This window comes from Epinephelus moara, chromosome 10 (assembly GCF_006386435.1).
Source record: "Epinephelus moara isolate mb chromosome 10, YSFRI_EMoa_1.0, whole genome shotgun sequence".
NCBI lineage: Eukaryota > Metazoa > Chordata > Actinopteri > Perciformes > Serranidae > Epinephelus > Epinephelus moara.
Genome location: NC_065515.1, coordinates 17729244 through 17753341, shown reverse-complemented (window position 1 = coordinate 17753341; position 24098 = coordinate 17729244). Strand labels below are relative to the sequence as shown.

At 39.6% G+C, this 24098-nt stretch overlaps 2 protein-coding genes across 4 annotated transcripts; one reads left to right on the top strand and one right to left on the bottom strand.

Annotated features, from left to right (window-relative positions):
• The first annotated feature begins 333 nt into the window (after positions 1-333).
• On the top strand, positions 334-10185 carry LOC126396215 (afadin- and alpha-actinin-binding protein-like). Of its 3 annotated transcripts, none has more exons than XM_050054109.1 (14): positions 334-438; positions 2855-2971; positions 3401-3549; positions 3709-3912; positions 4071-4181; positions 4295-4430; positions 4584-4659; positions 4995-5175; positions 5582-5729; positions 6052-6188; positions 6820-6993; positions 7159-7276; positions 8352-8499; positions 8591-10185. In XM_050054109.1, the coding sequence occupies exons 2-14, from the start codon at positions 2953-2955 to the stop codon at positions 8742-8744; spliced, it is 1755 nt and encodes a 584-aa protein (XP_049910066.1). In that variant the 5' UTR covers positions 334-438; positions 2855-2952; the 3' UTR covers positions 8745-10185. The 3 variants fall into 3 exon arrangements, with proteins under 3 accessions (XP_049910066.1, XP_049910067.1, XP_049910065.1); XM_050054110.1 differs by having other exon boundaries at positions 3398-3549; positions 6823-6993; XM_050054108.1 differs by having other exon boundaries at positions 3398-3549.
• Positions 10186-12612: 2427 nt separating this feature from the next.
• On the bottom strand, positions 12613-23149 carry LOC126396214 (vitellogenin-1-like). The gene is made up of 34 exons (XM_050054107.1): positions 23020-23149; positions 22022-22042; positions 21637-21788; positions 21298-21549; positions 21052-21213; positions 20820-20968; positions 20582-20732; positions 20328-20485; positions 20079-20244; positions 19872-19997; positions 19560-19778; positions 19255-19472; positions 19067-19164; positions 18850-18974; positions 18655-18756; positions 18424-18543; positions 18142-18328; positions 17777-17870; positions 17502-17687; positions 17252-17393; positions 16120-16318; positions 15654-16036; positions 15515-15559; positions 15330-15404; positions 15019-15222; positions 14774-14916; positions 14546-14681; positions 14339-14462; positions 14058-14238; positions 13867-13961; positions 13601-13695; positions 13217-13382; positions 12906-13067; positions 12613-12801 (listed from the first exon to the last, which is right to left on the bottom strand). Exons 1-34 carry the CDS (start codon positions 23057-23059, stop codon positions 12695-12697), a joined length of 4983 nt encoding a protein of 1660 aa, XP_049910064.1. The 5' UTR covers positions 23060-23149; the 3' UTR covers positions 12613-12694.
• Between the last annotated feature and the right edge of the window lie 949 nt (positions 23150-24098).

The window sequence follows — 24098 nt, the reverse complement described above, 5'->3', positions numbered from 1 at the left end:
ATTCGTATTTTGTATCTTGCCAACTTTCACTGCTTTATGTTGTATTAACAAATAAAAACATTTACATTTTTGAGGTCTTGCTCCTTACACATTTAAGTGACTTTCACAGGAGAATATAGACTGTTTAAATTATTATAATTATTATTATTTTATAATAACCACAGTCAAAAAATACTAAAAGTAAATCAAACAAATAATTCTACACCTTTCTTCATCACTGTCTTTTACACATTTAGTACAGCACTTGAATATCTCAAAACCAAGAGCCAATCACATTGAGCCGTGTTCGGTTGCTAGACAACGAGTCAGCCAATTAGCTTGCTGGTTAGTTTGCGTGCAGTGGTGTGTGTCCTGTCATTCGGACCGACATGGATTTAGGAGCTGCCGCATCGTAAAGGAAGAAGCAGTTGAGAAATATATCATAAACCGCAACGATAAGTAAGTACTCGAAACATTTTGGTCGTCACTTCGCTGTGAAGTTAACATTTTAAACGTTTATTTTCGTAACTAACGTCAACTTGTTTGGCTAAGACAGCCAGCCGGGTCGGCTTCAATGTCAGGTTGTTTTCAGTGGGCAGTTAACGTTTGGTCACTCTGACACTACCTGCGTAGCATTTGCTTCGTTTTATTAAATCAACGTTATTAACAAAACAGGATTTGTTGAGTGAACGGTGTCCTGGAAAGCTAACGTCAAGGTTACACATTATTAGCGACCTCAACAACATACGTTAACTTTGTTCAACGGTTACCTGCATACGTATAAGCACGCAGTAACCTTACAGTTAATGTAAATGCTAACGTTAGCTAAAACAATGACACACCTAGCATATTTGGCACATTTAGCACATTTAACCGTTAGAAAAACTGCAGAATTAACGTTAAGATAACCTTTTTGATATTCTCTGATTATTTAAGTCAGTGGTTTACAATCTTTCCTGGCCAGTCCCATCAGTCAGAGAGCTGCAAAGATTTTACTTTAACTGTAAATGGACTGCATAGGAAGTGGGCCATTTTACAAACCTCAGATATCTAAGTATATATCAGTTTCTAAGGTACACCTGGCTATAAAAAAATAATGCAACCTCATACAGCAGTAATGCAATAAATTCCACCATTTATGAAGGATATAATGTGCACTTTTGGTTGAAGCTGTTGAGGTGTTAATTAAATTGTATGGTCATTCTGGAGGTTTGTGGTGATGTTGAACTGTATTGCATGAAAGCTGTGTCTTATTTTGAAGATGACAGTATGTATTTATTTTCATATCAATATAAACGTACAACAAGTAGACATAAGACAACCGCAACATTAAAAAAGACAGCAACAATGACAAACACTGCAACAAAAGGTATTAAATAATACAGTAACACATTATGTGACAAGGTATGACTTAAAGAGGGGGGGTATACAGTACTATGCCTTATAATTAATAAATGAATTCATATATCTTAAGGAGTACATTCCATGTAAAACTACATGGAAATTCAGGAATATTTCTGTGTCAGTCTAGCAGAGTTGCAAAGTTACCATGTTGAAATGCAATTTCAAATTTGGTCCCACCTCAGAAAGTTGTGTTGCTGATCAAATCAGCTGTTCGTTCCATACCAAGAAGACTGGAGAACTCAAGCAACCAAGCTTCTATTAAGAAATTTCCAAATTTTCCAGTTCAACAATATCAGTCTTTTATCAGCCATAAGGCTTAACCTACTGTTTTTGACTTGTGCAGCCCTTCAACCCAACAAGCAAACCTGAAGGTGACAAAATAAACTAATAAGAACAGAAAAAAAACCATTTTAATGTTTATTAAGGTAGGATTTATTGCAGAGCTGTTAGACTGCATTAGTCTGAGCTGCCTCCTGTGATCCCATCAAGTAGGCTACCCCTGGTACTACCCATAGATTTGTACTAAAATGTCTCAAATGACAACTCAAATTAACAGCATGTTCTTATCACGCGTGCATATGAAGGACCACAAACCTTAAAATATGTTATGTTAATGCTTACTTAGAGATTTCTCCTTGGAGAGTCTATACTGGAAAGCAGTTTGACTAATGAGTTAAAGGTTAACACTTGTTGAGTAGTCTAAGCAGGGTCTAGGTTTGCTAAGCTTTGTGGCTGTAGGCTTGCCATCTGTCTGGCCAGGCTGATTAAGTATCACTGAAACCAAGGGATAGCTCCCTTGAGTGCATAAGGAGTCACAGCCATCTCTTATACACTCTACAGTGTATAAAAAGTAAAATTCACAAAACGTTTTTTGCAAAATAAATAATCAGTTATTGAATGCAGTTTCTGCTCATGCTCAGATAGTTGCTACCCCAGAATGAGGTGTTGTCGGTGATGCTTTTAGTAATATCTGTTTATAGTGTGTCGATTTGTTAAAAAAACAAAACAAACATAGGCATTATCTTTATATAGGGGGAGTAATATGTCTGATTGTGTGGTTTTGCAGACAAATCACCATACTGTCTGTCTAGGATTAGTCTGATCAGCTGATAAGAGCATTGAGGCAAGATGCCTGCCTGGTTCAAGCCTGTAACCTGTTAAATTCTCCTGCTGTGACAGTGGCGTAATACAAAAACAACACCAACATTAACATAACAATCATAATATGCTTTGAAAAGCCTCTCTAAATAAATGCATGTTTTCAGTATTTTAAATAATCTATTGGATGTAATTGCTGTTAGCTCACTGCCTATGATAGACAGATGAGTTAGCCCTTGTGAATCTGCCGTCCTCACTCTCTGTTACTTAGGTTGCTGCGTTTTGCCACCCCTGATCGCTGCATGTTTACTTCCATCGCCTTGTAATCCAGTATGAGATGAATGAGCGCTGCTAATCTGACCCTCTATTTCAGGAACACTGACTGCGTAGGTGGATCTTGTGGCGAGCTTTGTGTGTCCTGCACATGTAGAAGACGATCCAGACACGTAGCCTGAAGGCTGCACTGCAACAATGCCAGAGTCCTCCCTGGGTGAGTATAGATTTTGACATCTTTGTAGACCAGTGAAAATGCACTGTGAATGAGACATGTTGAACAGTTGTCTGTTGTACTCAGGAGCTGCTCCTTAAAAACCTTTACATGTCTTAGAAACTGTACCATAATTTGTGATATATGACTCTACGTCGGCATTATCTTTAGTTAGATAAACTAGTACAGTACTGCAGTGTTTGTAGGTTACTCTATCATTTTGAGTTCTGTCTTGTGCTCTGTATCAAACCCTGTGAGTCAGAAACAGGTTAAACTAACACAAATGGCAGACAAATGTGATTCTTAGTTTTTGTGCCAAAAGTAACCTGTAACATTTTTTGTTTATGAAGTGGTGTCCTTTTCTTGTCAAGCATTAACAAATTAGCATACGGTCATATTGCATATAGTTAACAGACGTTTTTTCCCCAGAAGTCAAGGACATTTGCAGCAGCTCCGTCGAATGTAGACCATCTCCCTTGAGGCAGTTTAGCCAATCATCGCTGCCACTGCACAGAAACTACATGCACGGTACCTTCTGCACGGAGCAGAACGTGCAGGAATGTCTTTCACACATCAATCAGGTTGGTAACTTCAAGTGTCTCTGATCTATTATTAGTGCAGTTATTGATACCTATATTCTTGTGGTTTAAAAATGCATGTACAATATGACTGCAGTGTTCTAGGTTTGAGTCTGGCTGCTCCTCTACATCCTGTGCTTCCTTTTAATCTCCCTTTTACAGGAGGTGTCCTCACTTGGCCTCCCACCAGTTTGTACGGAGTCGAGCGGCAGCTCAGAGATGAATGTTGTGGCTGTGCTAAATTGCATGTACGACCTGATTCAGCTGCACCGCAGGGGCCTCCGGACCCTGGAAAACATGGAAGTGGAGCAGCTTAAGTCCAGCAGCAATGTGGACTTCCTGCAGCTCACTAGCACCCAACTAAAAGTACAGTAATATTCAAACCCAGTGATTCCTCTGTAATATTATTTTATTCAAACAAAAATATAGATAAATAGACTCAGCACCTCAAGAGCAGCTTGTCAGTATTGAAAAAAATAACTCTCATGTTAACTGCCCATGTCACTGTTGTTCTGTTATCACAGGAGCAGCTTGAACAGTCCAAAAGAGAAAACACGGGACTCCTTGAGAAAGAACGACAGCTGCAGTTGAAATTGAAGAGTTTGCAAAACTGCCTGAAAAATGAAAAAGAGGAGGTACTTAGTTTGGCCTTACTGCCCCAGACAATGTTAAGTGACTCCACAGGCAGTTTTATTGTCTCAGGTGTATAAGCATGACGATAAACACTTGCTGTATTTCCTCCTGGCAGGTGCAAAAACTTCAGAACATAATTGCCAGCCGGGCCAGCCAGTACAATCATGAGATGAAAAGAAAAGAAAGAGAGTTTAACAAACTGAAGGAGCGCTTGAATCAACTTCTGGTTGACAAAAAGGAGAAAAAACAAGGTGAAGAGAAAACCTGTTTAGCCCCATCCTGTGCGCCAATATTTAACGTTTCAAACATAATCAACATCTTTACACACAAGATTGATATTGACATGCCCCGTGAGACTCTTTATATTAATTTTATTTTTCTACGTTTGTTTTTCTTGCTTCCAGCCATTGATGTATTAAACAACATTGGAAGAGCTGACGGGAAGAGAAGCCTTTGGAAAACTGAAAAGACAGAAGCAAAGTAAGTTCACGTCTAAGGGTTTTTTTCCAGTCAGTCAGTCCAGTCCAGTCATTTTACATCTATCTATTAACCATGTCTCTAAAGACATATTTACTTACGTGTAAAAATGTGAGAATACAGGAGAAAGAAATAATCAGCATGGTCCAAAAATGTACTACTCGTCCTACTTTTGCACATCAGCTTTTTAGGTGACACAGATTTATTTTAGGAACATAGGCATCAAACATGGTGGCACTGCTGGATGCTGGATGGCATTGCAGCTTTGATTAATTTCCTCTGTAGATGGTTCATGTACAACAGACAAAAACATAGTTGATTATCTTCTTCATCCCAAGGCATGAGGGGGAGATGTATAAGACTCTGCTGAGCGACTATGATACCCGACAGAGGGAGCTATTGCTGGAAAATTCAGAGTTGAAGAAAGTGTTGCAGCAGATGAAAAAAGACATGGTGTCCATTCTGAGTTCAAGGAAACAAACGCTGAAAGATGACAAACATCAGGATGATGACATGCAGGTAGGACCAGCTGTTTTTCTTTTCTTTTTATTAAAAGAAAAAAGTATTGAGCATACGACTGGATAAATGAGACTTTTATACTGCACAGGTCATGTGAAAGTTTGTAAACAGATGTTTTGATACAGTTTTGCTCTTGTTAAACACTGGCCCTTTTTACTCCAGTTCATCAAGACATTTTCAAGATTCCTTGTTCACCATTGAGGCATGCTAGAAAAACAAAGTTTTCTTCATGAATTCAATGTAACACGGTTTGAGTAATTGATACACTAATCATCATTGTGTGGGTGAAGTATTCCTGTAAGCAGAAAAACACAATAACCATAACTAACATGCATCATCTTTTGTCTTTTAGACTTGCCAGATGTGCTGCCAGTAGATTGAAAAATATATTTGTTGTCATTGTCAGGCTTGCTCAGAGGAAGAAGAGGAAGTGTTTGATTCCAGCAAAGAAAGTGTGGAGCTGTATTGTGTTCACGCCCGGGAGAAGCTGACCAACAGTATTCGTCTCCAGTGGAGAAGACTCAAGAGCCACGTTGAAAGATTGGACAGCCAAGGTAGTCTTCATACCCCATACCATCACTATTTGACCCTGACACATGAAGAAATATAACTTTGTGTCATGTTAGGAGATTTGGATTCCTTTCTAACCCCCAAAAGTGGGTTTAATATTCCTGCAAAGCGTGATTACTTACATTTTATACTGAAGCCACTGGTCTGAACACTGGTGATATACTGTATGAAACTGTTTGGTCAGTTCTCTCAGAAAAATTCCCAGTGTCATTCCAGACTGGATCCTCACCTCCTGTCTGTTAAAATCAATGCATAGACAATGAATGTTGTGATTGTAAAATTTTATTTTCTGGGGTACTTGTTCAGCGTCTTTGGCTCAGACTGGCGAGAGTAAGAACACTGATGCTGTTTCCCGAGAGACTCATGAGGAGGAGATGGACAGACTGAAGCTGGAGATCCAGCAGTGCAAAGACTTCATTCAAGCACAACAGCAGCTCCTGCAGGTAAGACTGAAATCAACCTGAATGTTTAGCCAGAAAATGTTTGCATTATACATTCCTCCAAAACCATAGATGTCATCGGAAGGTGGAGGTGATGGCGGACGCCTGCCGAGATGCAGACCACAGTTTGAAACCAAAAAACATGTTTTTTTGTGTGGTTATTTCAGTTGTGTTTGTGGCACCTAAACTGGGTGTTTTTCACTGACACATTGCCTCTTTTTCCAGCGGCTTTTGTGCCACCAATCATGGGTGTTTTAAGCCAAAACACGATCCTTCCCCAGTCATAACCAAGTGATTTTTGCACCTAAACCTAACCACACCTTCACCACAGTTTCAACCTGTTTGCTGCAAAATATATGCACAAATGTAAGGTAATAGTAGATTGCAGAACGTTCAAAGCAAACATTTTTCCGGCAGCTGGGTTGCTCCATCATAAGTTCAAGTGGCCAATGACAAGAGTCACATTGCTGAGGAAAGAGTGCCATATAATCAGTAATCAATTTTGAATAGGAGGTAAAATAACACTTAGAAAGTTTTATGCTTTAAACTTGTAGTTTTGAATATTAGTTGACTTCTAACACTTCTTTTATTAAATTCTGGTTAAACAAAGCTTTGCTTCTTCTTTTTCTTGTAGCAGCAGCTGAGCTCTCCATGTGACGAGGAGACAGCATCCCTGCTGAGCGACTGCTTCATGCTGCAGGAGAAAGAGCGCTTCAGAGAGGAGTGGAAGATCCTCGAGGAACAGAGGAAGATCTTTGAGAGGGAGAGGAGGAACTTCACTGAAGCTGCTATAAGACTCAGCCATGAGGTGAATTATAAAACCTTTCAAAAAATGGTATGAAATAGAATTTAGGACACACAGCAAATGTTTCTTGTTGTTAAAAACAGGTGTGTGCCAAGATGAGTTGTGAATATCTGTGTGTTCACTTCCGTGACTGTTTTTGAGATGTTTTGTTCTTTGTTTAACTTGCAGAGAAAGGCCTTTGAGGATGACCGGGCAACGTGGCTCAAACACCAGTTTCTAAACATGAGTCCATTTCCTGAGTCAAAGAAACCCCAGATGTCAAAGTCTAAAAGTGCCTTTTTAATATGTGAGTGTCTACCCAGTTACATTGTACAGGCCCAGTTCACCTTTGTGTTGATATTAGAATTTCCCGGAGTCGCATCGTTCAAGAATAATTGGAAATAAACTGAATGTTACATGGTATTGATAATGATACTTATGGGTCAACAATAGACTGAACAATGCCAATTTCATTCCTTTATACCTGTCCATCTATCCGTCCATCTGTCCCATTCTCATGAACACGTGTCTCAAGAATGCCTCAAGGAAATTTCTTTAAATTTGGCAGAAGCGTCTACTTGGACTCAACGGTGAACTTATCAGAATTTGGTGGTTAAGGGCCAAGGTCACTGTGACCTTGCATCTGTCTTATTCTCATGAACATGATATCTCAAGCAGGCCACAATGGAATATCCTCAAATTTGGCACAAACGTCCACTTGGACTCAACAATGAACTGACTAGATTTCGTCAAAGGTCAAAGGTTACTGTGACCTCATCAAACACCTTCTTAGCCTTAACTCAAGAATTCTTACACCAATAATGGCAAAGTTTCACACTAATGTCTAACAGGACAAAATGATGAACTGATGACATTTTAAATCCAAGGGTCAAAGGCTAACTACACTGTGACATCACAGTGATTTGCAAAAACACTGTTTGGGCCATTACACAACGTCGTAACTCAGAAACAGAAGGGGAGACATTTGGTGAGATATTGAATTGGTGACACTAATCTTGGGTGTTCACCTTGAAACTGTGCTGGTTGTATAGATCTTCTGTGCTGCAGGGTCGAAGATGCATGTGAAGGATCCACGTTTTTCCAAATATGTAGCTTCTTTGCAGTAGCATCCATATTTGAAGCATTGTCATCTGACATGGCCACATACGAGTCTGGACAGACATGGATGTAAACTGTAACTGCAACTTGAGTGGTTCGTAGAGGCATACAACTGCAAGGCATTAATTCAATTTTCCTTTATTTATGAGTCACATTATGGGGTGATGTTATAATTTGTATTCTATGTTTGTTGTTTTCAGGTATAACTACCATTAAGTCATTTTCATGACAAGGATTAATAAAGTTTCATCCTATATTTGCAGCTAAAACAGAAACGAGTGCAGCATCAGCTCCAGAAAAGCTCATCAAATGTCCGTCTGACACATCCTCCCCCACACTCCGATGTGTCCCGCTCACATCACCATCAGCAGCCAACCTGTATCGCACACTTTGCCTTATCCCAGAAAACAGGTACAGACTCTTTATATGCACAAGGAATGACATAACGTACCTGTAAATAAATGCTGCTGTCTCGTTTCCCTGACTGTTTGTCATATTTTAGTTCCAGATCAACCAAACCAAAGAGAAAGACTGAACATGTTGAAGAGTCAAGCGTCTTTTTAAATGGAAATGTTCCAGTTCAGGACAAACTGTGGGACAACTGTGAAGACCACAACAGCCACACACTCACAAGAGAAAAGACCAGCTCTATATAAAGCCAAAAATGTTCATCATTTAATCAGCATTCTTGTTAATTAATATGGATGAGTTATGGTATTTTAGAAATAGACCTGAAATGTGAATGCCAAACAGTCTTAGATAGATTGTAAACTGATTGAATAACAGTGGAAGTCAAACAAGAGTTCAAGAGTTAGGTGCTGGTATTCTGTGCTCTGTGTGACTGAGAGAAAATCTAATAGTTCCTTTTTTATTATCGTACTGTTTTTTTAGATTATGTGATAATGTATTTATTAATTTATGTGATGCATCTTGTTTTGGCAATGATTTTTTTATGTCTAGGCTCTTAGTCTGAGGCTAGTATTTTTTGGCAGTGCAGGTGTGCCACAACAGATCCTATGCTCCAGTAATGAGATGTTGCTCAGCCCTCATCAATGGACGCTGTTGCACCTAAACTTGCCTAAATGTATATCACAGCTTTTTCAACTTCTGTTATCATGTTAAACTTGTCAACTGACTCATTGATTTAGAGTATAGATTTAATGCTGCTTTTTCACTGAATGTAATAAGAAACTGGGTAAAATATGAAGTATTTTTCTATAGTTTGATAAAGAAATGTGGTTGACAACATTGGTATTTAGTAACTGTAGCAGGTACTTTAGTAGCAGGTTAATGTAGGATGTTGCAGTTCAACAGGGAGAAAGGCTGTAAACATAAGATAAATAATATAATGTGAAATAGAGCAGTGACACTGAGGCTACACTTTCTCATCTTTTTTTTAATGAATGTGTTTATTTTAGTGGCTTTATATTGGCAAATTAGAACAACTCTTACCACATGAATGTGACACGATGTATTCTAGACAATCTTATATTCTCGAAACATTCATTATACTTGTTTGAAACACAAGTTTTTTGTCCTTTGACCTTTACTGGCCTCTATTGGAAATGAGTTAGTGATCAACAGAACTGGTTCACTTATCCCTTCCCATGCACAGCGTGATTTTGCCATGTTGAACATGCTCCTGGATCAACACCCCACATTACATTCCTGGACCAATATTGCAAATAATCAATCACAGCCTTCTGACATCATCACTGTGCTGCTCCTGTGCTTCTTTCAAAATTCCTTTGTGCTTCAGCAGAGCTAATTTAGTTTTTCAAAAATTGAAGTTAATACGACTTTTTTACAGAATCCAAAACTTCTGTACACTTAACATTCGCTTCCTGTCTGTCCACTGTGTCTGTTTCAAATGAGAAATGGCAAATCTACGAATTGGTAAAACCAAAATGGGCATTTTATGTTTTTTGGTGGGCAACAAAAAGACCTCTTGATTTCGTTTTTCATCTTAAAAGGAAAAAGGAAGAAAGGAATTGCCATAAACCAAAAATGGACTGCTTTGGATTGGTTCCTTTGTTTGGAAAAATGACTCTGTTTTCTCGTTTTTCGTTTAAAATTAAAGTTGTTGTTTTTAAATTATTTAAATGAATTACGAACTATTCAATGATACCTGGACCTTGTGCAATTAAACAAAATCCTCAGCAACACTAAACAAAAACCTTGTAAGCTACTGCAGGGTGAGTAAGTTAGCTTGCTAACTAGGTTGGCTATGCTAATGAGTAAACTTACCAGTAGACAAGAATATTAGCGAGTTAGCTTGCTCACTAGTTAGGCAATGCTAATAGTTAAGTTTGTCAATAGGCTAATATTGTTCATTAAGATTAAGAGTAAGGATAATATTTTGCAGTTACAAAGACCGGGCGGTGACTGACACATTTTCCCTCCTTTTTAATAGCTTGGTCATTCAAAACTTTTTTTTCTTCTTCTTTTTTTTTTGGCAAGATTGCGGTGCTTCTGTTGATCCACGACCGTCTCTGCTATGTTGACCCTGGACAATTTGTTCATCCAGAAAAATTGTTGTCATCTATATCCTGGATAGCTTGTTTATATAGAGCCAGGACCATCGTCACCATGGATCATCACATCTGGATAATATATTAATGTTGAACTTGCCCATCATTGTCATGTTGATTCTGAATAGAATTGCTGATGCTGATCCAGGACCATTACTGCTATGCTGATGTCGCCATAAACAAATGATCCAGAATCAGTGTAGTGATGATGATGGTCTTGGATAAATCTTACTCGGTCTATCCAGGATCAACATGGAAAAAAGGAGGGCAATGTGTTAATTGCAGGAATGCTATTACTTTTACTCTTTCTTAGTGAACAATATTGGCAAGTTTACTCATTAGCATAGCATACTTACTTAGCAAGATAACTCGCTAATATTCTAGTTTATTGGCAAACTTACTCGTTAGCATAGCATACCAATGTAAGTGAACTCACTAATATTCTTGCTTATTGGCAAGTTTACTCATTAGCATAGCATACTTAAGTTACTTTGCAAGCTAACTTCCTTATATTCTAGTCTATTGGCAAGTTTACTTGTTAGCATAGAATATTTACTTAGGAACCTAACTCGCTAATATTCTAGTGTATTAGCAAGCTTACTTGTTAGCATAGCATGCCGACTTAATAGGCGAACTCACTAATATTCTAGCCTATTGGCAAGGTAACTCATTAGCATAGCATGCTTACTTAGCAAGCTGACCCGAACCCTGCAGTAGCATAAAGGTTTTTTGTTCAGTGTTACTGAGGATTTTGTGTAATGGCACTAACTTCAATTTGGAAAACTAGCCTAGCTCTGAAGAAGCACAAAGGAATTTTGAAGCACAGTGATGATGCTTCAGCAATTCAACAGAACTGTCTTGTTAAGAGGTAAGTACTGTTAGTGCTTTGTCATTTATTTTTGTGGTCAGACAGCGTTGCCCTTGCATGTTTTGGAGCTCATCTGTCTTGCAGTATTAGCACACATTGTTATTGATCAATAACTCTCATACTAAGTTCATATTGATTTTGTTATGTAAAGGAGTGGTAAAGTGCACCATTAAGGATGTTCACAATACAGTGGCCACAGAAAGTAGTTGTCTTTTTCACAGCTACCAATTTAATTTATGTTTGGAAATGTAAAAGCCAATTTAAATGTAAGAAATACTCAACCCATTGATTGGATCTTGTTAAAGGAACTATTTTAGGAGGGTTTTTTTCTGGAGTTGTCTATCATGGCCTTTCAAACATACATTAATTAACAATGTAATAAACCTCCCAAATTTGAGTGGATTATTAAACAGTGGTTCCCTGGGCACAGATATGCAAAAGGCCCCACCACCTCTCCTACGAAGGAGGAAGTGACACAGACTTCACGGTGGTTTTGCCCCTTTATTTGTTATTGTTTTGTGTCTCTTTGTAGTTGTTCTCCATATTTTATCTGGTTTTTGTGCCTCTGAAATTACTTTGAGTCCTTTTTTGGTTGTTTTAGGTCTCTTTGTAGTGGTTTAGCCAGTTATTTTGTGTTTCTTTGGAGTTTCATTGAATCTCTTACTGGTAATTTTGAGTCAAGTCCTGGTTGGTATGTGTCAGTTTAAGTGACATTTAGCAGATGAAGGCCTGTGGGGCCCCTGACACTGTGGGCCTTTGGGCCTGTGCCCAGTAGGCCTGTTCAGTAATCCATCCATGCTCCCAAACCGTTCCATTAAAATAAAAAGGCAACAGTTTCTGTTGTTCACACAAGCAACAGCTCAGCATTATTATAATGTGATATGACCATCAACATCACCAATATCTGTACTAGTTCTACTTATATCAAGTAAGTTACAGCTGCCATCACACTGACTGATCAGAATTTAACGGTGTATAAGTAGGCTCACAGAATTTTTAGCACACCAATTTGCAGTACCTGGATGGAGGAATGTTTATCATGTTGCTGCACACTCTTCTTTTAAGAAATGCATCACTGTAGTTCTATGATGTGGCCATAATTTAGATAATTCAATAACAGAAAAGTTGGCTTGAGATGCAGTTTATTTAAAGTTACATTTGATTTGTGCACAAACACAATGTAAGTGACTGACAGAAGAAAGTGATCTTAAGCACACTGAGCTGTGCAGCTGCAGGCTAGGTGGGCTTCTGCTGTTTCCCTCAGGTCCACGCTGCTGTCATGGATGTTGCTCAGACTCTCGGGGAGAGCAGTATCTACACAAGTGAATAGAGCAGAGCAGTTAGGAACTGTGTAATTTCTTCCCACATTTATTTTATTCCTGTCACTTGAACCAGCTGTGATTTATTTGCAGACTCACCAGCAGGCATGCAGTGGAAGCCAACAGTGACAGTAGTGGTCTTCACAGGGAAGCAGCCAGGCAGGCAGCGCAGCACGGGCTCAACAGAGAAGCATTTGGATTCCTGGCCATGGATGTTAACCTGCCTCTCCAGCTTCACAGATTCAAGTTTCATACGGCACTCTGTAAGAGAAAGGTTTTGATAAGTGAGTTTCCAATGGATTCATGGTACCTTTGCTTTAATCATATGCAGTGATATAACAATTGTTTCACACCACAGTGGCAATGGATGTTGCTGTCAAATTAATTCCCCAATGAACTTTGTGTCTCACCACTGGTGTCCCTGCAGGTCTCTGCTGGCAGAACCCAGGAATGAGCAAAGCTGACTGCGCTCTTGGTCACGTGTCCACTGGGTGTGCGGTACTCCTGTCTCACTTCCCCATCAGCCTTTCCACAGAGTCCACAGGTCTGTCCCTTCATCCAGTCCACAACTTTAACCTGCATGGCAAGATTATATGAGACATTACAGGTTATCAAATATACAGTGTCTGTCACATGTATCAAGTGTCAAAAGTTGTTCTTCACAGAGGTCCAAATTTTCAGCCTGGCATTGAATGTAATTTAGGCAAAAAACAACAACTTTATATTTACATGAAAAGAAGTTATTTCAATTTTATATGTATTCTTAAATTGTCCATAGTTAGTGTTGCATTTACCATCCATGAGTTCTTGTCAAAGTAGACTTCATGAAGACCATGGCTAGGAGCGTACACAGAAATGCCTTCACCCTTTGGCCTGATCTGGATCTTAGCTGTAGGGAAAACATTTTGATAAATATTTTCATAAATCCAATTCAAATACATATTATATTACACAAAAATAATATAACAGCTTTGGTATGATGATGGGTAGTTTGCAGTATCAAACTGCATGTTGCTACAACAGTACAAGATTTGATGATGAGATCGATGTGTATAGAAACCTGTTGGATGCTGGTATGGCAGGTTGTTGATGGGTATTTCCATTCCATTGACCTTCACAATCACGTCAGTGTTCTTGGGGTACAGGTCAATATCACTAGAAGTGCATAAATTAAAACGTTATTTTGTTCTGTCAGCTTGTAGATGAAAAAAAAAAAGGTTTCTCTGTTGTTGTTTTTAAATGGACACTCACATGTCAGCAATTTTCACATTGATGTGGTTCTGTTCAATGTGATCCTTCTTCAGCAGAACCATGAATTTCAGCTCATCGGTGCAATCCTGCGCCAGAATTTGGTAGCAAGACAGTGGCATTTGGTTCTTGTATTTCTTGTTGTTGAATGTGGTCAGTGTGTCTTTGACAAAGCTACATTCAGCTGTGAAGAACAAAAAAATAGCATTAATCCCATGCACAGTGACTGCTAGTGAATTTCTCAATAACGATGACATGAATTAATCAATAACCTCATTCATTACCTGCGGCAGTCTTGGCAAGCAAGTAATGGGCCTTATCAGCAACGTCATCGAAGGGGGTGAGACCTTTGATTTCCTCAAGTGGCAGAGGGATGGGAAGATGCAAAGCCATCTTATAGACTGTACGCTGTGGACAGAATAATTCACATTAGAAGAAAAACAACAACAACATGACTTCATATTGTGGGTGAGCTACTAAATGATTCATACTGTTGGTGTTTTCCAAATGAAGTCAAGGGTCTTGTCAGATGTTGCAACCACTGTAAGTGAGAGCTGATTGTTGCTGTTTTCATCCTTTTCTTTAATCAAGCCAGGCATCATGTTAGCAGGAATGGAGTCATACACCCTGTGAAAGAATTTCCAAATATCAGACATTGTACATACTGGTAGTCTATACTGCATGATTACTCTAAAGACAGTGCTTTTGAAGTTTCATACTTCTTTGCATAGCGTTTGATTGCAGAAGGCAGTTCCTTCCAGGCCACTCTGAGGCGAGCTGCGGGGCTTGGACCAAGAAGGCCAGTCTCTGCTGTGATCATGGTGTCATACTGCTTGCATTCTGCTCCCCAGGCGATTTTAGCCTGTTGAGAGACAGCAGATGTTACAATAAGGCAGTTGGTTTTAAAAGTAGACTTTGTATATCATGTACTAAGATCTATGATATAAACAAGACAGTGTTTTACCGTGACTTTGTGCTTGCTAAGAAGAACTCCATCAGCACAGAGCTTCCAATTGTCATTGGTAGCCAGTGAAGCCAGAATAACCTGAAGTCTGGAAGCAAGTTTGTCCAGGTATACTGCCAGTTCATATCCCAATACCTTATCAGCTTTGATAGCACGGACGATGATGGCAAAGGTAGGAGCGACTTCATTACCAAGGAATTTTTTCTGTGGGAACAGACATGGTTGAGTCACAAGAGTATGCCAACGAACCCATCAATGAAAATATTTAAAGAAGGATTTTTTTTATTTTATTTAAGATGACCAAGATTCACCTGTTTGTAGATGGCCTCAAAGCTTGATGCACTGCTTCTACTCTTGGAAACTGCAATGGCTTGAGAGGTGAGAGCCTATAGCAATATTGAATGGAAGTTAAAGACCACCAAGAAAAAGCTTCGACACAAGTTAATGTGCAAACTGTACAATACATTGTCGTAGTTTTAGCACCATCTAAACGTACCTGCTTCTTGTGGTCCCTCTGGAACTTGTTGGGATACATCACCCGCTGTTAAGAGGAAATATTTTTGTCAGATTTCATGCTCACTATGATGTGTAGGCACATTCATATTCTTCCATGCAAACAATCTTGAGGAGTTTACCTTTGATTGACGAGCACTGGACCTAGAGGAACTGGAGCTAGCGCTGAAGAGGGATGCAATGCTAGATGCAGAGCTGGACTTGGTCAAAGATCTAGAGGAGCTGAGTCTGCTGCTTCTGCTACTGCTGCTGCTGCTCTTGCTGACACGGGATGATGAACTGGAAGAGGAGCTGGAGCTAAGGCTTGCACGAGAGCTGCTGGAGCTAGATGAGGAAGATGAGGTGACATTCTTCTGACCAGGAACCAGGATTTTCTTGAGCTTCATCAAGACAGGTCTGTCATCAATGATTTCTTCACTCAGATTGATCTTTTTAATGAGCTTCTGTGCAGCCTTTGGTCCAACTTGAATCTCAATCTCCAGTCTTTCAACAGCCTCACCTTCAACTGAAAGTATAATTAGATTATGTTGTTAATAATGAGCTTTGTGCCATGACAAATTGAGCAAGCAGCATGTTCATAATACTTACTTGGTTTCAAGGAAAGAGTAATAGAGTGCTTTCCAGCCAGTTTGTAAAGGGCAATGTCCTGGATAGAGGCAGCGTTTTCAGTGGCAACCTTCAAACAGCCATTCAGTCCAACAGCAAGAGCTTTAACACAGTACTTCTTGTCGAACTGAACTGCCTTGGGAGCTGCAACATCCTGGTCAAGGATCTCTGATGATTTTGACTATGAAAAGAGAGAAATGTTAATTATTTTGTAAATGTATATACCAGGGCTGCCCAATTTGGGGCCCGTGGGCCAAAGTTGGCCCGCGACCGATTAGTTTTGGCCCGCGGCCCATGCTCAAATTTTCAATAATTAAATTATTATTATTTTCCCGCTGCCAGCAGTCGGAATATCTCTTTAAATATTTATTTATTGTTGCACTTCCTCTACTGACCACAAATCAGCATTGTGTTACATTGAGGGTAGGGTGGCGCTGTTTAGCTCCCGTCAGCTCAAATCCGGCCGGAACTGACCAGAGAGGGAGAAGATGCTGGGATGGAGGCATGGAGCGTGTGAGGAATTGGCACACTGACAAAAGAAAGTTTAAAAATTGTTGGGAACACGAGTACTTTTTTACTGAAATTGATTCCAAGGCAGTATGTCTAATATGCAAGCAGAGAGTCGCTGTTTTAAAAGAATACAATCTCCGTCGCCACTTCGAAACCCGGCATTCCCATCAGTTCTCAAAATACACCGGAGACGAGAGAAAGGTGAAGGCTGGAGACCTGCTATCAAAGTTAACCTCCCAACAGTCAGACAGTGGAGACTGTAATATATTGGTCTTGTAGGGACATGTTGTGTCCCATGTTTTTAGAGACATAGGCCTGGTACTTATTATTTTTCTGCTTTCAATAAACAGACATAGGCCTGGTACTTATTATTTTTCTGCTTTCAATAAACAGAAATGTTATTCATTTTCTAAATTAATTTGTATGACTGTTTATTTTGCATAGTTATATCATAGTCATTTAATTAAATGCACTGCAACATGAATGTTTAGTTTTGGCCCGTGACCCTCCACCCTGATTCATTTTTGGCCCTCCACTGAGAAGTATTTGGGCACCCCTGGTATATACCATTATGCTGTCATAAAGGAAATTGTTAAAGGCTTACCATACTAGACGCAGAAGATGAAATGATCTTAGATGTGAGAACTTCCCGTGAGATGCGCTCCAAGACTTTGGAGGTGATGATGGGAGTGACTTTTGCAGCAGCAAGATCTTCAATATTTCTTGCCAAAGCAACAGTCTCAACACTGTTGAAAGAACAGGAGCTTAATCAGATAGACTCCTAAGAGTATAAGGGACAGGAGTTAAATTATTTTTTAAGGGTACACTTTGAGTTAAAAAAATATCAGGCTTACTGCACAGCTGCGATGTGTTCAGGCACAGAAACAGGCAGAGCTTCGATCTTAAAGTGGCCCTCGTTGATGTCAAGTCTTGCAGCGATTTTGGCGGGCAAAATGGAGTTGAGTTTAGCTCTTGATAGCATGGCAGCCTGGAGTATGGCGGTGTTTACCCCCATCACAGCAAATGTGTTCACAGCAACACTGGAACGAGAGGATATTTGGATGTCACGCTTTATGATATGATGTATTTTGATCTCATTTTTTATTTTAGTGTCATATGTTGTGCCTACCTTGGTTTGATCTCAGTCTCAAGCTGCATGTCTGTCTTCAGCAGGTGAGAAAGATGGAAGTTTTCTGGCAGAGTTGGTGTTGTGACGGCTTTGACTAAGAAAACAAATAAACCCATGTGTCACCAATAAGCATGATACTTTTAACACTCTTGTTTCCACTACAAAATTATACTGTGTCTATTGAAAAGCAATGTGACAGTGATAAGCAAGTCAAGACTTCTCATGGCTGTATCAGGAATGGCTGTTTTCAAGTACTTAAAGAGTGAGTCAGTACCTTTTTTGATTAGCAGAAGGTAAACTAGATACGCTGGATAGATGGGACTTGTGATGAGCTAAACTTTGGATGCTTTCCAGCTTCTTCTCACCTTGAACAGTTGCGGCAGCCACAGCAGCAGTGTACAGACTGAGCTCCATTGGAAGACCAGCGGCAGTTGGCAGGATGCGCCTTACTTCGGTGGCCAGCAGGGGCTTAGCAAAGTGGAAGGAAGCACCAGACAACAGAGTCTTGATGGCATTCATGCCAAATGTCTGAGCAGAGGGTCCAGTGGCGAGCTGTGGGGAAGAATTTATCATAACCAGTGTGTCTCACCAAAACAGTTTGTTTTGAAATTGGTCTTGAGGTTGACAGATAGTTATTTAAATCATACCGCAATGGCCTGGTCAATCAAGACTTTGTCAATGTTGGCAAAGGCAATTTCTTGTCCAAAGAATTTGATGTAGACGGAGGCCAGAGGTGTGCTGGTTGGCAGAGCCCTCCACTGAGACAGCTGTGGAAAAAGAAAACACACAATCCGACTTACTAACCTTCTGTGTTTATCATGTGCCTTTGTATGCTCTTCTATCCTTGTATTTGTAACTTCCTGGTGTTTCATACTTACAGCCTTAATGACCCGCTTCATCTTGGTGATCCTGTCAACATTGTCAATGAGTGCAGGGTTTTTCAGAAGAACCTCCTGGATTCCCTCAGTTCTCACTCCAACCTAGGAAAAAAGGTTAATGTTAAAGTAGGTAATTTCCAAATAAAAATTCTGATAATATACCATAGAGGGTGGGTGTTTTTTTATCCTTTTTACCTCCAGGATATCAGCAGCAGCTCCAGCAAGGTAGGCATTGGTCTTAGCCACAATAGATCTCGGCAGAATGGTGGCAGCATCATTGATGTAGAAAGCGCTAGCAGCAGCCCCAAGCATCAAGGGATCTGAAAGAGTTTTGTGAGATGCAGTTGGTTGAAAAAAAAGAAAAAAAAAACCAACCTGAAGTATGGCAAATCAGATGTGACACTGGCCTTACTGTTATAGAAGTCAGCGTGGATGGCTTTGCTGAAACGTAAGCTCAGTCTGTCCAGCCTTGGGCTCAAGATTTTGATTGCAACTTTGCAAGCTGCAGCACTTCATTGAAAACAGAAAGCAGCTGAGTGAGCAGACATCAGTTTGTAGATATGGACATGATGATGAATGGGGATCAGAGAGTGCTCTTACACTGAGGCATGGATAGCGGTGGTGCTCTTGGTCAGGGATTTCATGTGAGAGTAAGCGAAGCTTGCAACCTGCAGATTCTGCTCTGTCTTCACAATGTTGGCAATAGTTGTCACCAAACCCATTGGAGGTCTTGTCTCAAACAGCACAATGCATGCAAGCATACGAAGCTCTGGGTGAAGTGCCTTGTCCATGTAGAGCTGAAGAGCCAATTCCTGGATCTAATTTACAAGAGAACCCAAAGTCAGTTTGAGGTTAGGTGCAAAAACTAAAATAGTTTAAAATATTCTTTGGTGTTGAGAATTCACCATTCTGGGCTCCTTCTTTGCAATGTTTCTCAAAGCCATGATGGCATCAGCATGGACTCTCATGGGCAGAGATGCAGCAGGTGTGCCATGTATGGGCAAGGTCTTTGTGATGGGCTTAAGGCTAGTTGGATGGCCAGCGTTTCCCAAAACCTTCAGGAACAGGATGATGTTCTGAGTCTCATCTTTAGCAATGGCCTCTGCAAGCATGTCCTGGATGGGCTGTTGGGAAAATTAGGAATTAAAATCTCCTTTTCTCATCCAGAAATGGGCAGAGTATTTTGAGGTAATATGAAAACAACAAGGTTATGTCACCCTTATAAGTTCAACAGGGCAGATGGGCATCTCAGCACAGTATTTTGAAATCATGGTACCATAGCCAAGGAGAACGATTTCACGCAGAACTGGGTTTTCCACTATCTTGTTTTTGGCTGCCAGGTCCTATAAGAGTGCAACAATCAGAAATGTTTCCCATCTCCATTCTTATTACTGACAAATTAACTTGCTTTGAGGTTTACTCACAGCAATCAGCTTGATGGCCTCAGTGTTTGCTGTCACCATGTGAACAGATGCAATCAAAGCCTGAGCAGCTTCGGCAGTAGTCAGCTCATCAGCCAGGTATTTCTCCTTGATGAACTTCAGAGCAGCAGGAGTTCCAATGGTGGGGATGGCATCCAAGATCCAGTGTCTGGAAGATGAAAATGGAGTGAGTGAATCAGTATACAAATATTTTCTTACATCTTATTAAAATGTTCAATTGCTTGAAGCTACCTGTAGGCAGGTCTGGTTTTGAACTGGCTCCAGATAACCTCCAGGTCTTCAAACTTGGCTACACGGAGGAGCTGAATGAGTTCCAAAAACTTCAGAGGGGCATCTTCATGGACTTTCTCCACATTATGGGTAACCAGATGATTCAGAACCTCCACAATCTGAGAACACAGAATTGAAGTGGAATTAATTTAAGAAGGAAGAGATTCACATATTTTCTGACATCACTGATTATTTAAAGCAGTCTGAGACAATACCTGGGCTTGGACATTGGTGATCTTGATGAGCTGAATGGGTGTCTGCAGAAGCTCAGTGGAAAACTCATACTTGAGAGACCCACGATGAAGATACTCAGCCTGGATGGGTACAATAGGGGCCCTCTGAATCTCAAGGAAGACCAAGGATTGCCTTTAAAGAAATGCAGAAAGGGTTAATCTGCAGCTCCATTAAATGCAAGCACTATCTTTATTACATTCTCAACATTTATTGACATACTTTGTCTCCATCTGGGCAGCTCCATTCATCTCAGCGAAAGGTGAAAACTGGATCAATTCATTGACTGTGGCCTCCAGGATCAGGATGCCATGACCAACTGGCTTCAAGACGTAGTTGTATGATGTAGCTCCTCTCAGGTTCTTTGAATCCTGTGAGCCACATGGTTGCTTAGTGATGCAATATTTTCTCCCTTCATAGATATATGCATGACACAAAATGGGTTTAAGTCTACCTGCTGGCACTTTGCACATTTCTCAGTGTATGCCAACCCCATATCCTTTATGACCTTCTCCTGACAGTGGTTCAGGTCCCTGGTCTTTGTCAAAAGGATGCGTTCAGCCTTTTCGTCTTCACTGATGGCATAGAGAGTCTTGCACACACCCTGAGCTCCAGCCTACGGAGAAAAGCACAAGTTCACTAGGGAAATTCAACTTCCCCTAATGGATTTCTAATCCGTGCTGAAGGATCTTTGACAAACCTCCTGCATCTCATAGACGTTCTGTGTCTTCTTGATGTTGAGCTGAAGCACATTCAGAATACCTCTGTAGACGTTCAGCACCATTGTTGAGATCCCCTCAGGTGCAAACATTTTTCCAACAACACCATTGGCATACTCAAACTTGATGGGAGTCAGGAGCTGAGCTGCCAGGGCTGTAGTGAGTTTGGTTGCTGGGACTAAAGGATCCTTGGGGTAGACACCGCTGTACTCAAAGAGCTCAGGTTCCACGAGCTAGAGTGTAAGAATAAGATTTATTACAGGGCCATTTGTTTATTAAAAGTGAGAAGCCTGTTGCCTGCACATGTTCTTTAACTTTACCTTCAGCATTAATGTATTTTCGGCTGTGGCGCTGATGAGAACCTTGCTGCTGATTTTGATTCCGGCTCTAGCCAGACCTTTCTCTGGCAGACCACCCAGGAGCAAAGTGTCATATTTGTACACATAGGTTTTACCGGCAGCAAAATCAGGAGCTGTAAAAACAATTTCACTCAGTGAGATATATTTTACCTTATACCTCAAAACTATGAGTTATATATGACCTCATATCAACCATACATTATTAGATAGATTGAATTTAACCACTGTGCATTTAACACAGTCATGTAACCTTAGGTGAGGTAAATGGGACAATTCATCGTGCGTCCATTATTTTTGAAAGAAATGTAGCTTTCTTTTAAAAATTAGAATAAAATACTGAACTTACCAAAGTTATGAGGTTGACAGGCTGAAATGACATTAAAAAGAAATTAATAATCCAGTAAGTAAATGGTGAAACTATTAAATCTAGTTTGAAACAGTTGAGCATTTATTAAATTGGAAAAAACTGCAATAAGTTCATCCAAAAGCCTAAACCAGCCACATGTGGCTCTTTAGCCACTCTCTAAAAATTATATGAATATTAATTTTATATGAATAATAATGTTTTAATTTTCTTAATCATTATTGTAGGCCTCAAGTGTTTTTTACTTTCCAACTGTAAAAATGTGTAGCCTATACACAGATTGAAAAAAATAAATAAAAATGTTTTAACACTTCATCAAACTAACGTGTGTCATATGCCTACGGTCTGGCAGCTTTTCCTCAACGTTCTGCAGAACCTCAGTAGTGGTGTCTTGTCTTGAGTCTCTCTTGCTAGTTCAGTTATGGATTCAAAATCCAAATCAAGAAACATCTCACAGGAAATGAACAATTTTTTAGTGTGTTGACAGATTTGTTTGCTTTCACTGTCTATGCTGCAAAGTAAAAGTACCAAGTAGTCATTAATGGCCCACTGCAGAGTTGCCACCCTGTGGTAAAACATATAAATGAATGCTCATTTAGACTTAATAATTTTTTGATAGGTTGATTTAGACTTAATAGGCTGTAGTGTCGTCATTATAAGTCTCAAATATATTTTGCGGCTCCGGACTGATTTTTTTTTTTTTGTTGCTAAGAAAGCAGTAACAGCATTACATTTAACTTAATACTATATTTTAGAAATCTCTCAGGTCACATATTCTGATACATGTTTGAGTCTTCTGCTCAGCTGTATGAGGTGTTAGCTAGTGTGCTCTGATAAACTACATTCAAGTTCTTTGTCAGAAATAATCATTTTAAAAGCATTATTTTAAGACATCCAAAGAGCAAAATGTACAATAATTTGTAGTGTCTTATAATAGCTACATTTTTAAAAAGAACTCCTGTACTGAAGATCACACTCACCCACGAAGGCCAGAGTCAGGGCAAGCACAACCGCTCTCATGGCTGATGAGGTTGTGAATGTCTGTAGTCAGAGGTTGCCTTTTAAAGGGAGATTTCTGCTGACAACGTCAAACAAGGATGTCATGACGGCATGATACGAACCCCGACATTTTTGCTCAATACACCCTATTAGACAGATAACTTATTTAACCTTTTGGATTCAAACAAACTTGTTTGTATATCAGCAGATCAAAAGTTAGGGTCACCTAAACTTTTTCTCCTCAGATATGCCAAGTTAAAAGTCAATCATCATGTTTTATGTCAATGTTTGCTAAGTCACACGATTCATTTCACAGTAATATGTTAGAATAAAATCCTGTTTTCCTACAAAACTTTATTAAAGCTCCTAGTGTTTGCAAATATGTAGTTTTTTTTTTTACATATGAAAAATAAAAAAGTAATTAGGCAACAATTCATGCTCCATACTCATTAAATCTACTGTGGGTGTTTGTTTGGATCATTTTTGTCTTTTTATATTCATAGCATTTCTATTTATTAATTTTGTGAAAGCTGTGAATGTGTGCTGCATCTCATCACATTGTTGCAGTTTCAAAGTTCAAACAAGAGAGCACCCTGACTATGGCTGTTTACTCACTGTTGTGGTCAGGACGTCCACCGATGTCATGACATTTTAGAAGGTGTGTGTGCTGGACCACATTGCAACTGTGTTATTGCCATGGATTTACTGAAAACGGATGACTTTGTTCATTTTCTAAATGTTACTGTGGCTATGTCTATGTCTTGAAAATGCCCTCTTAAGCTTGGAGTCCAAGCATAGTTGTCAACTATGTCAACTAAAAAAAGTCCAAGTATAAAGCTATTTATCAACAAGTCAAATAATATAGAATATGAATTTTGGGCAACCTGTAATCTAATGATAACTTGATGCTAAGAAAATGTTAACTTGCACATTTAAACTAAATACACAATTTAATCTGCTGTTTTCCGCAGTCTTGTTGCTGTGGATTTATTTCTATAGGTCTGTAATAACTCTTTTCAGTTTCAGCAACCTATTCAGATATGAATGATTTTGCCTACAG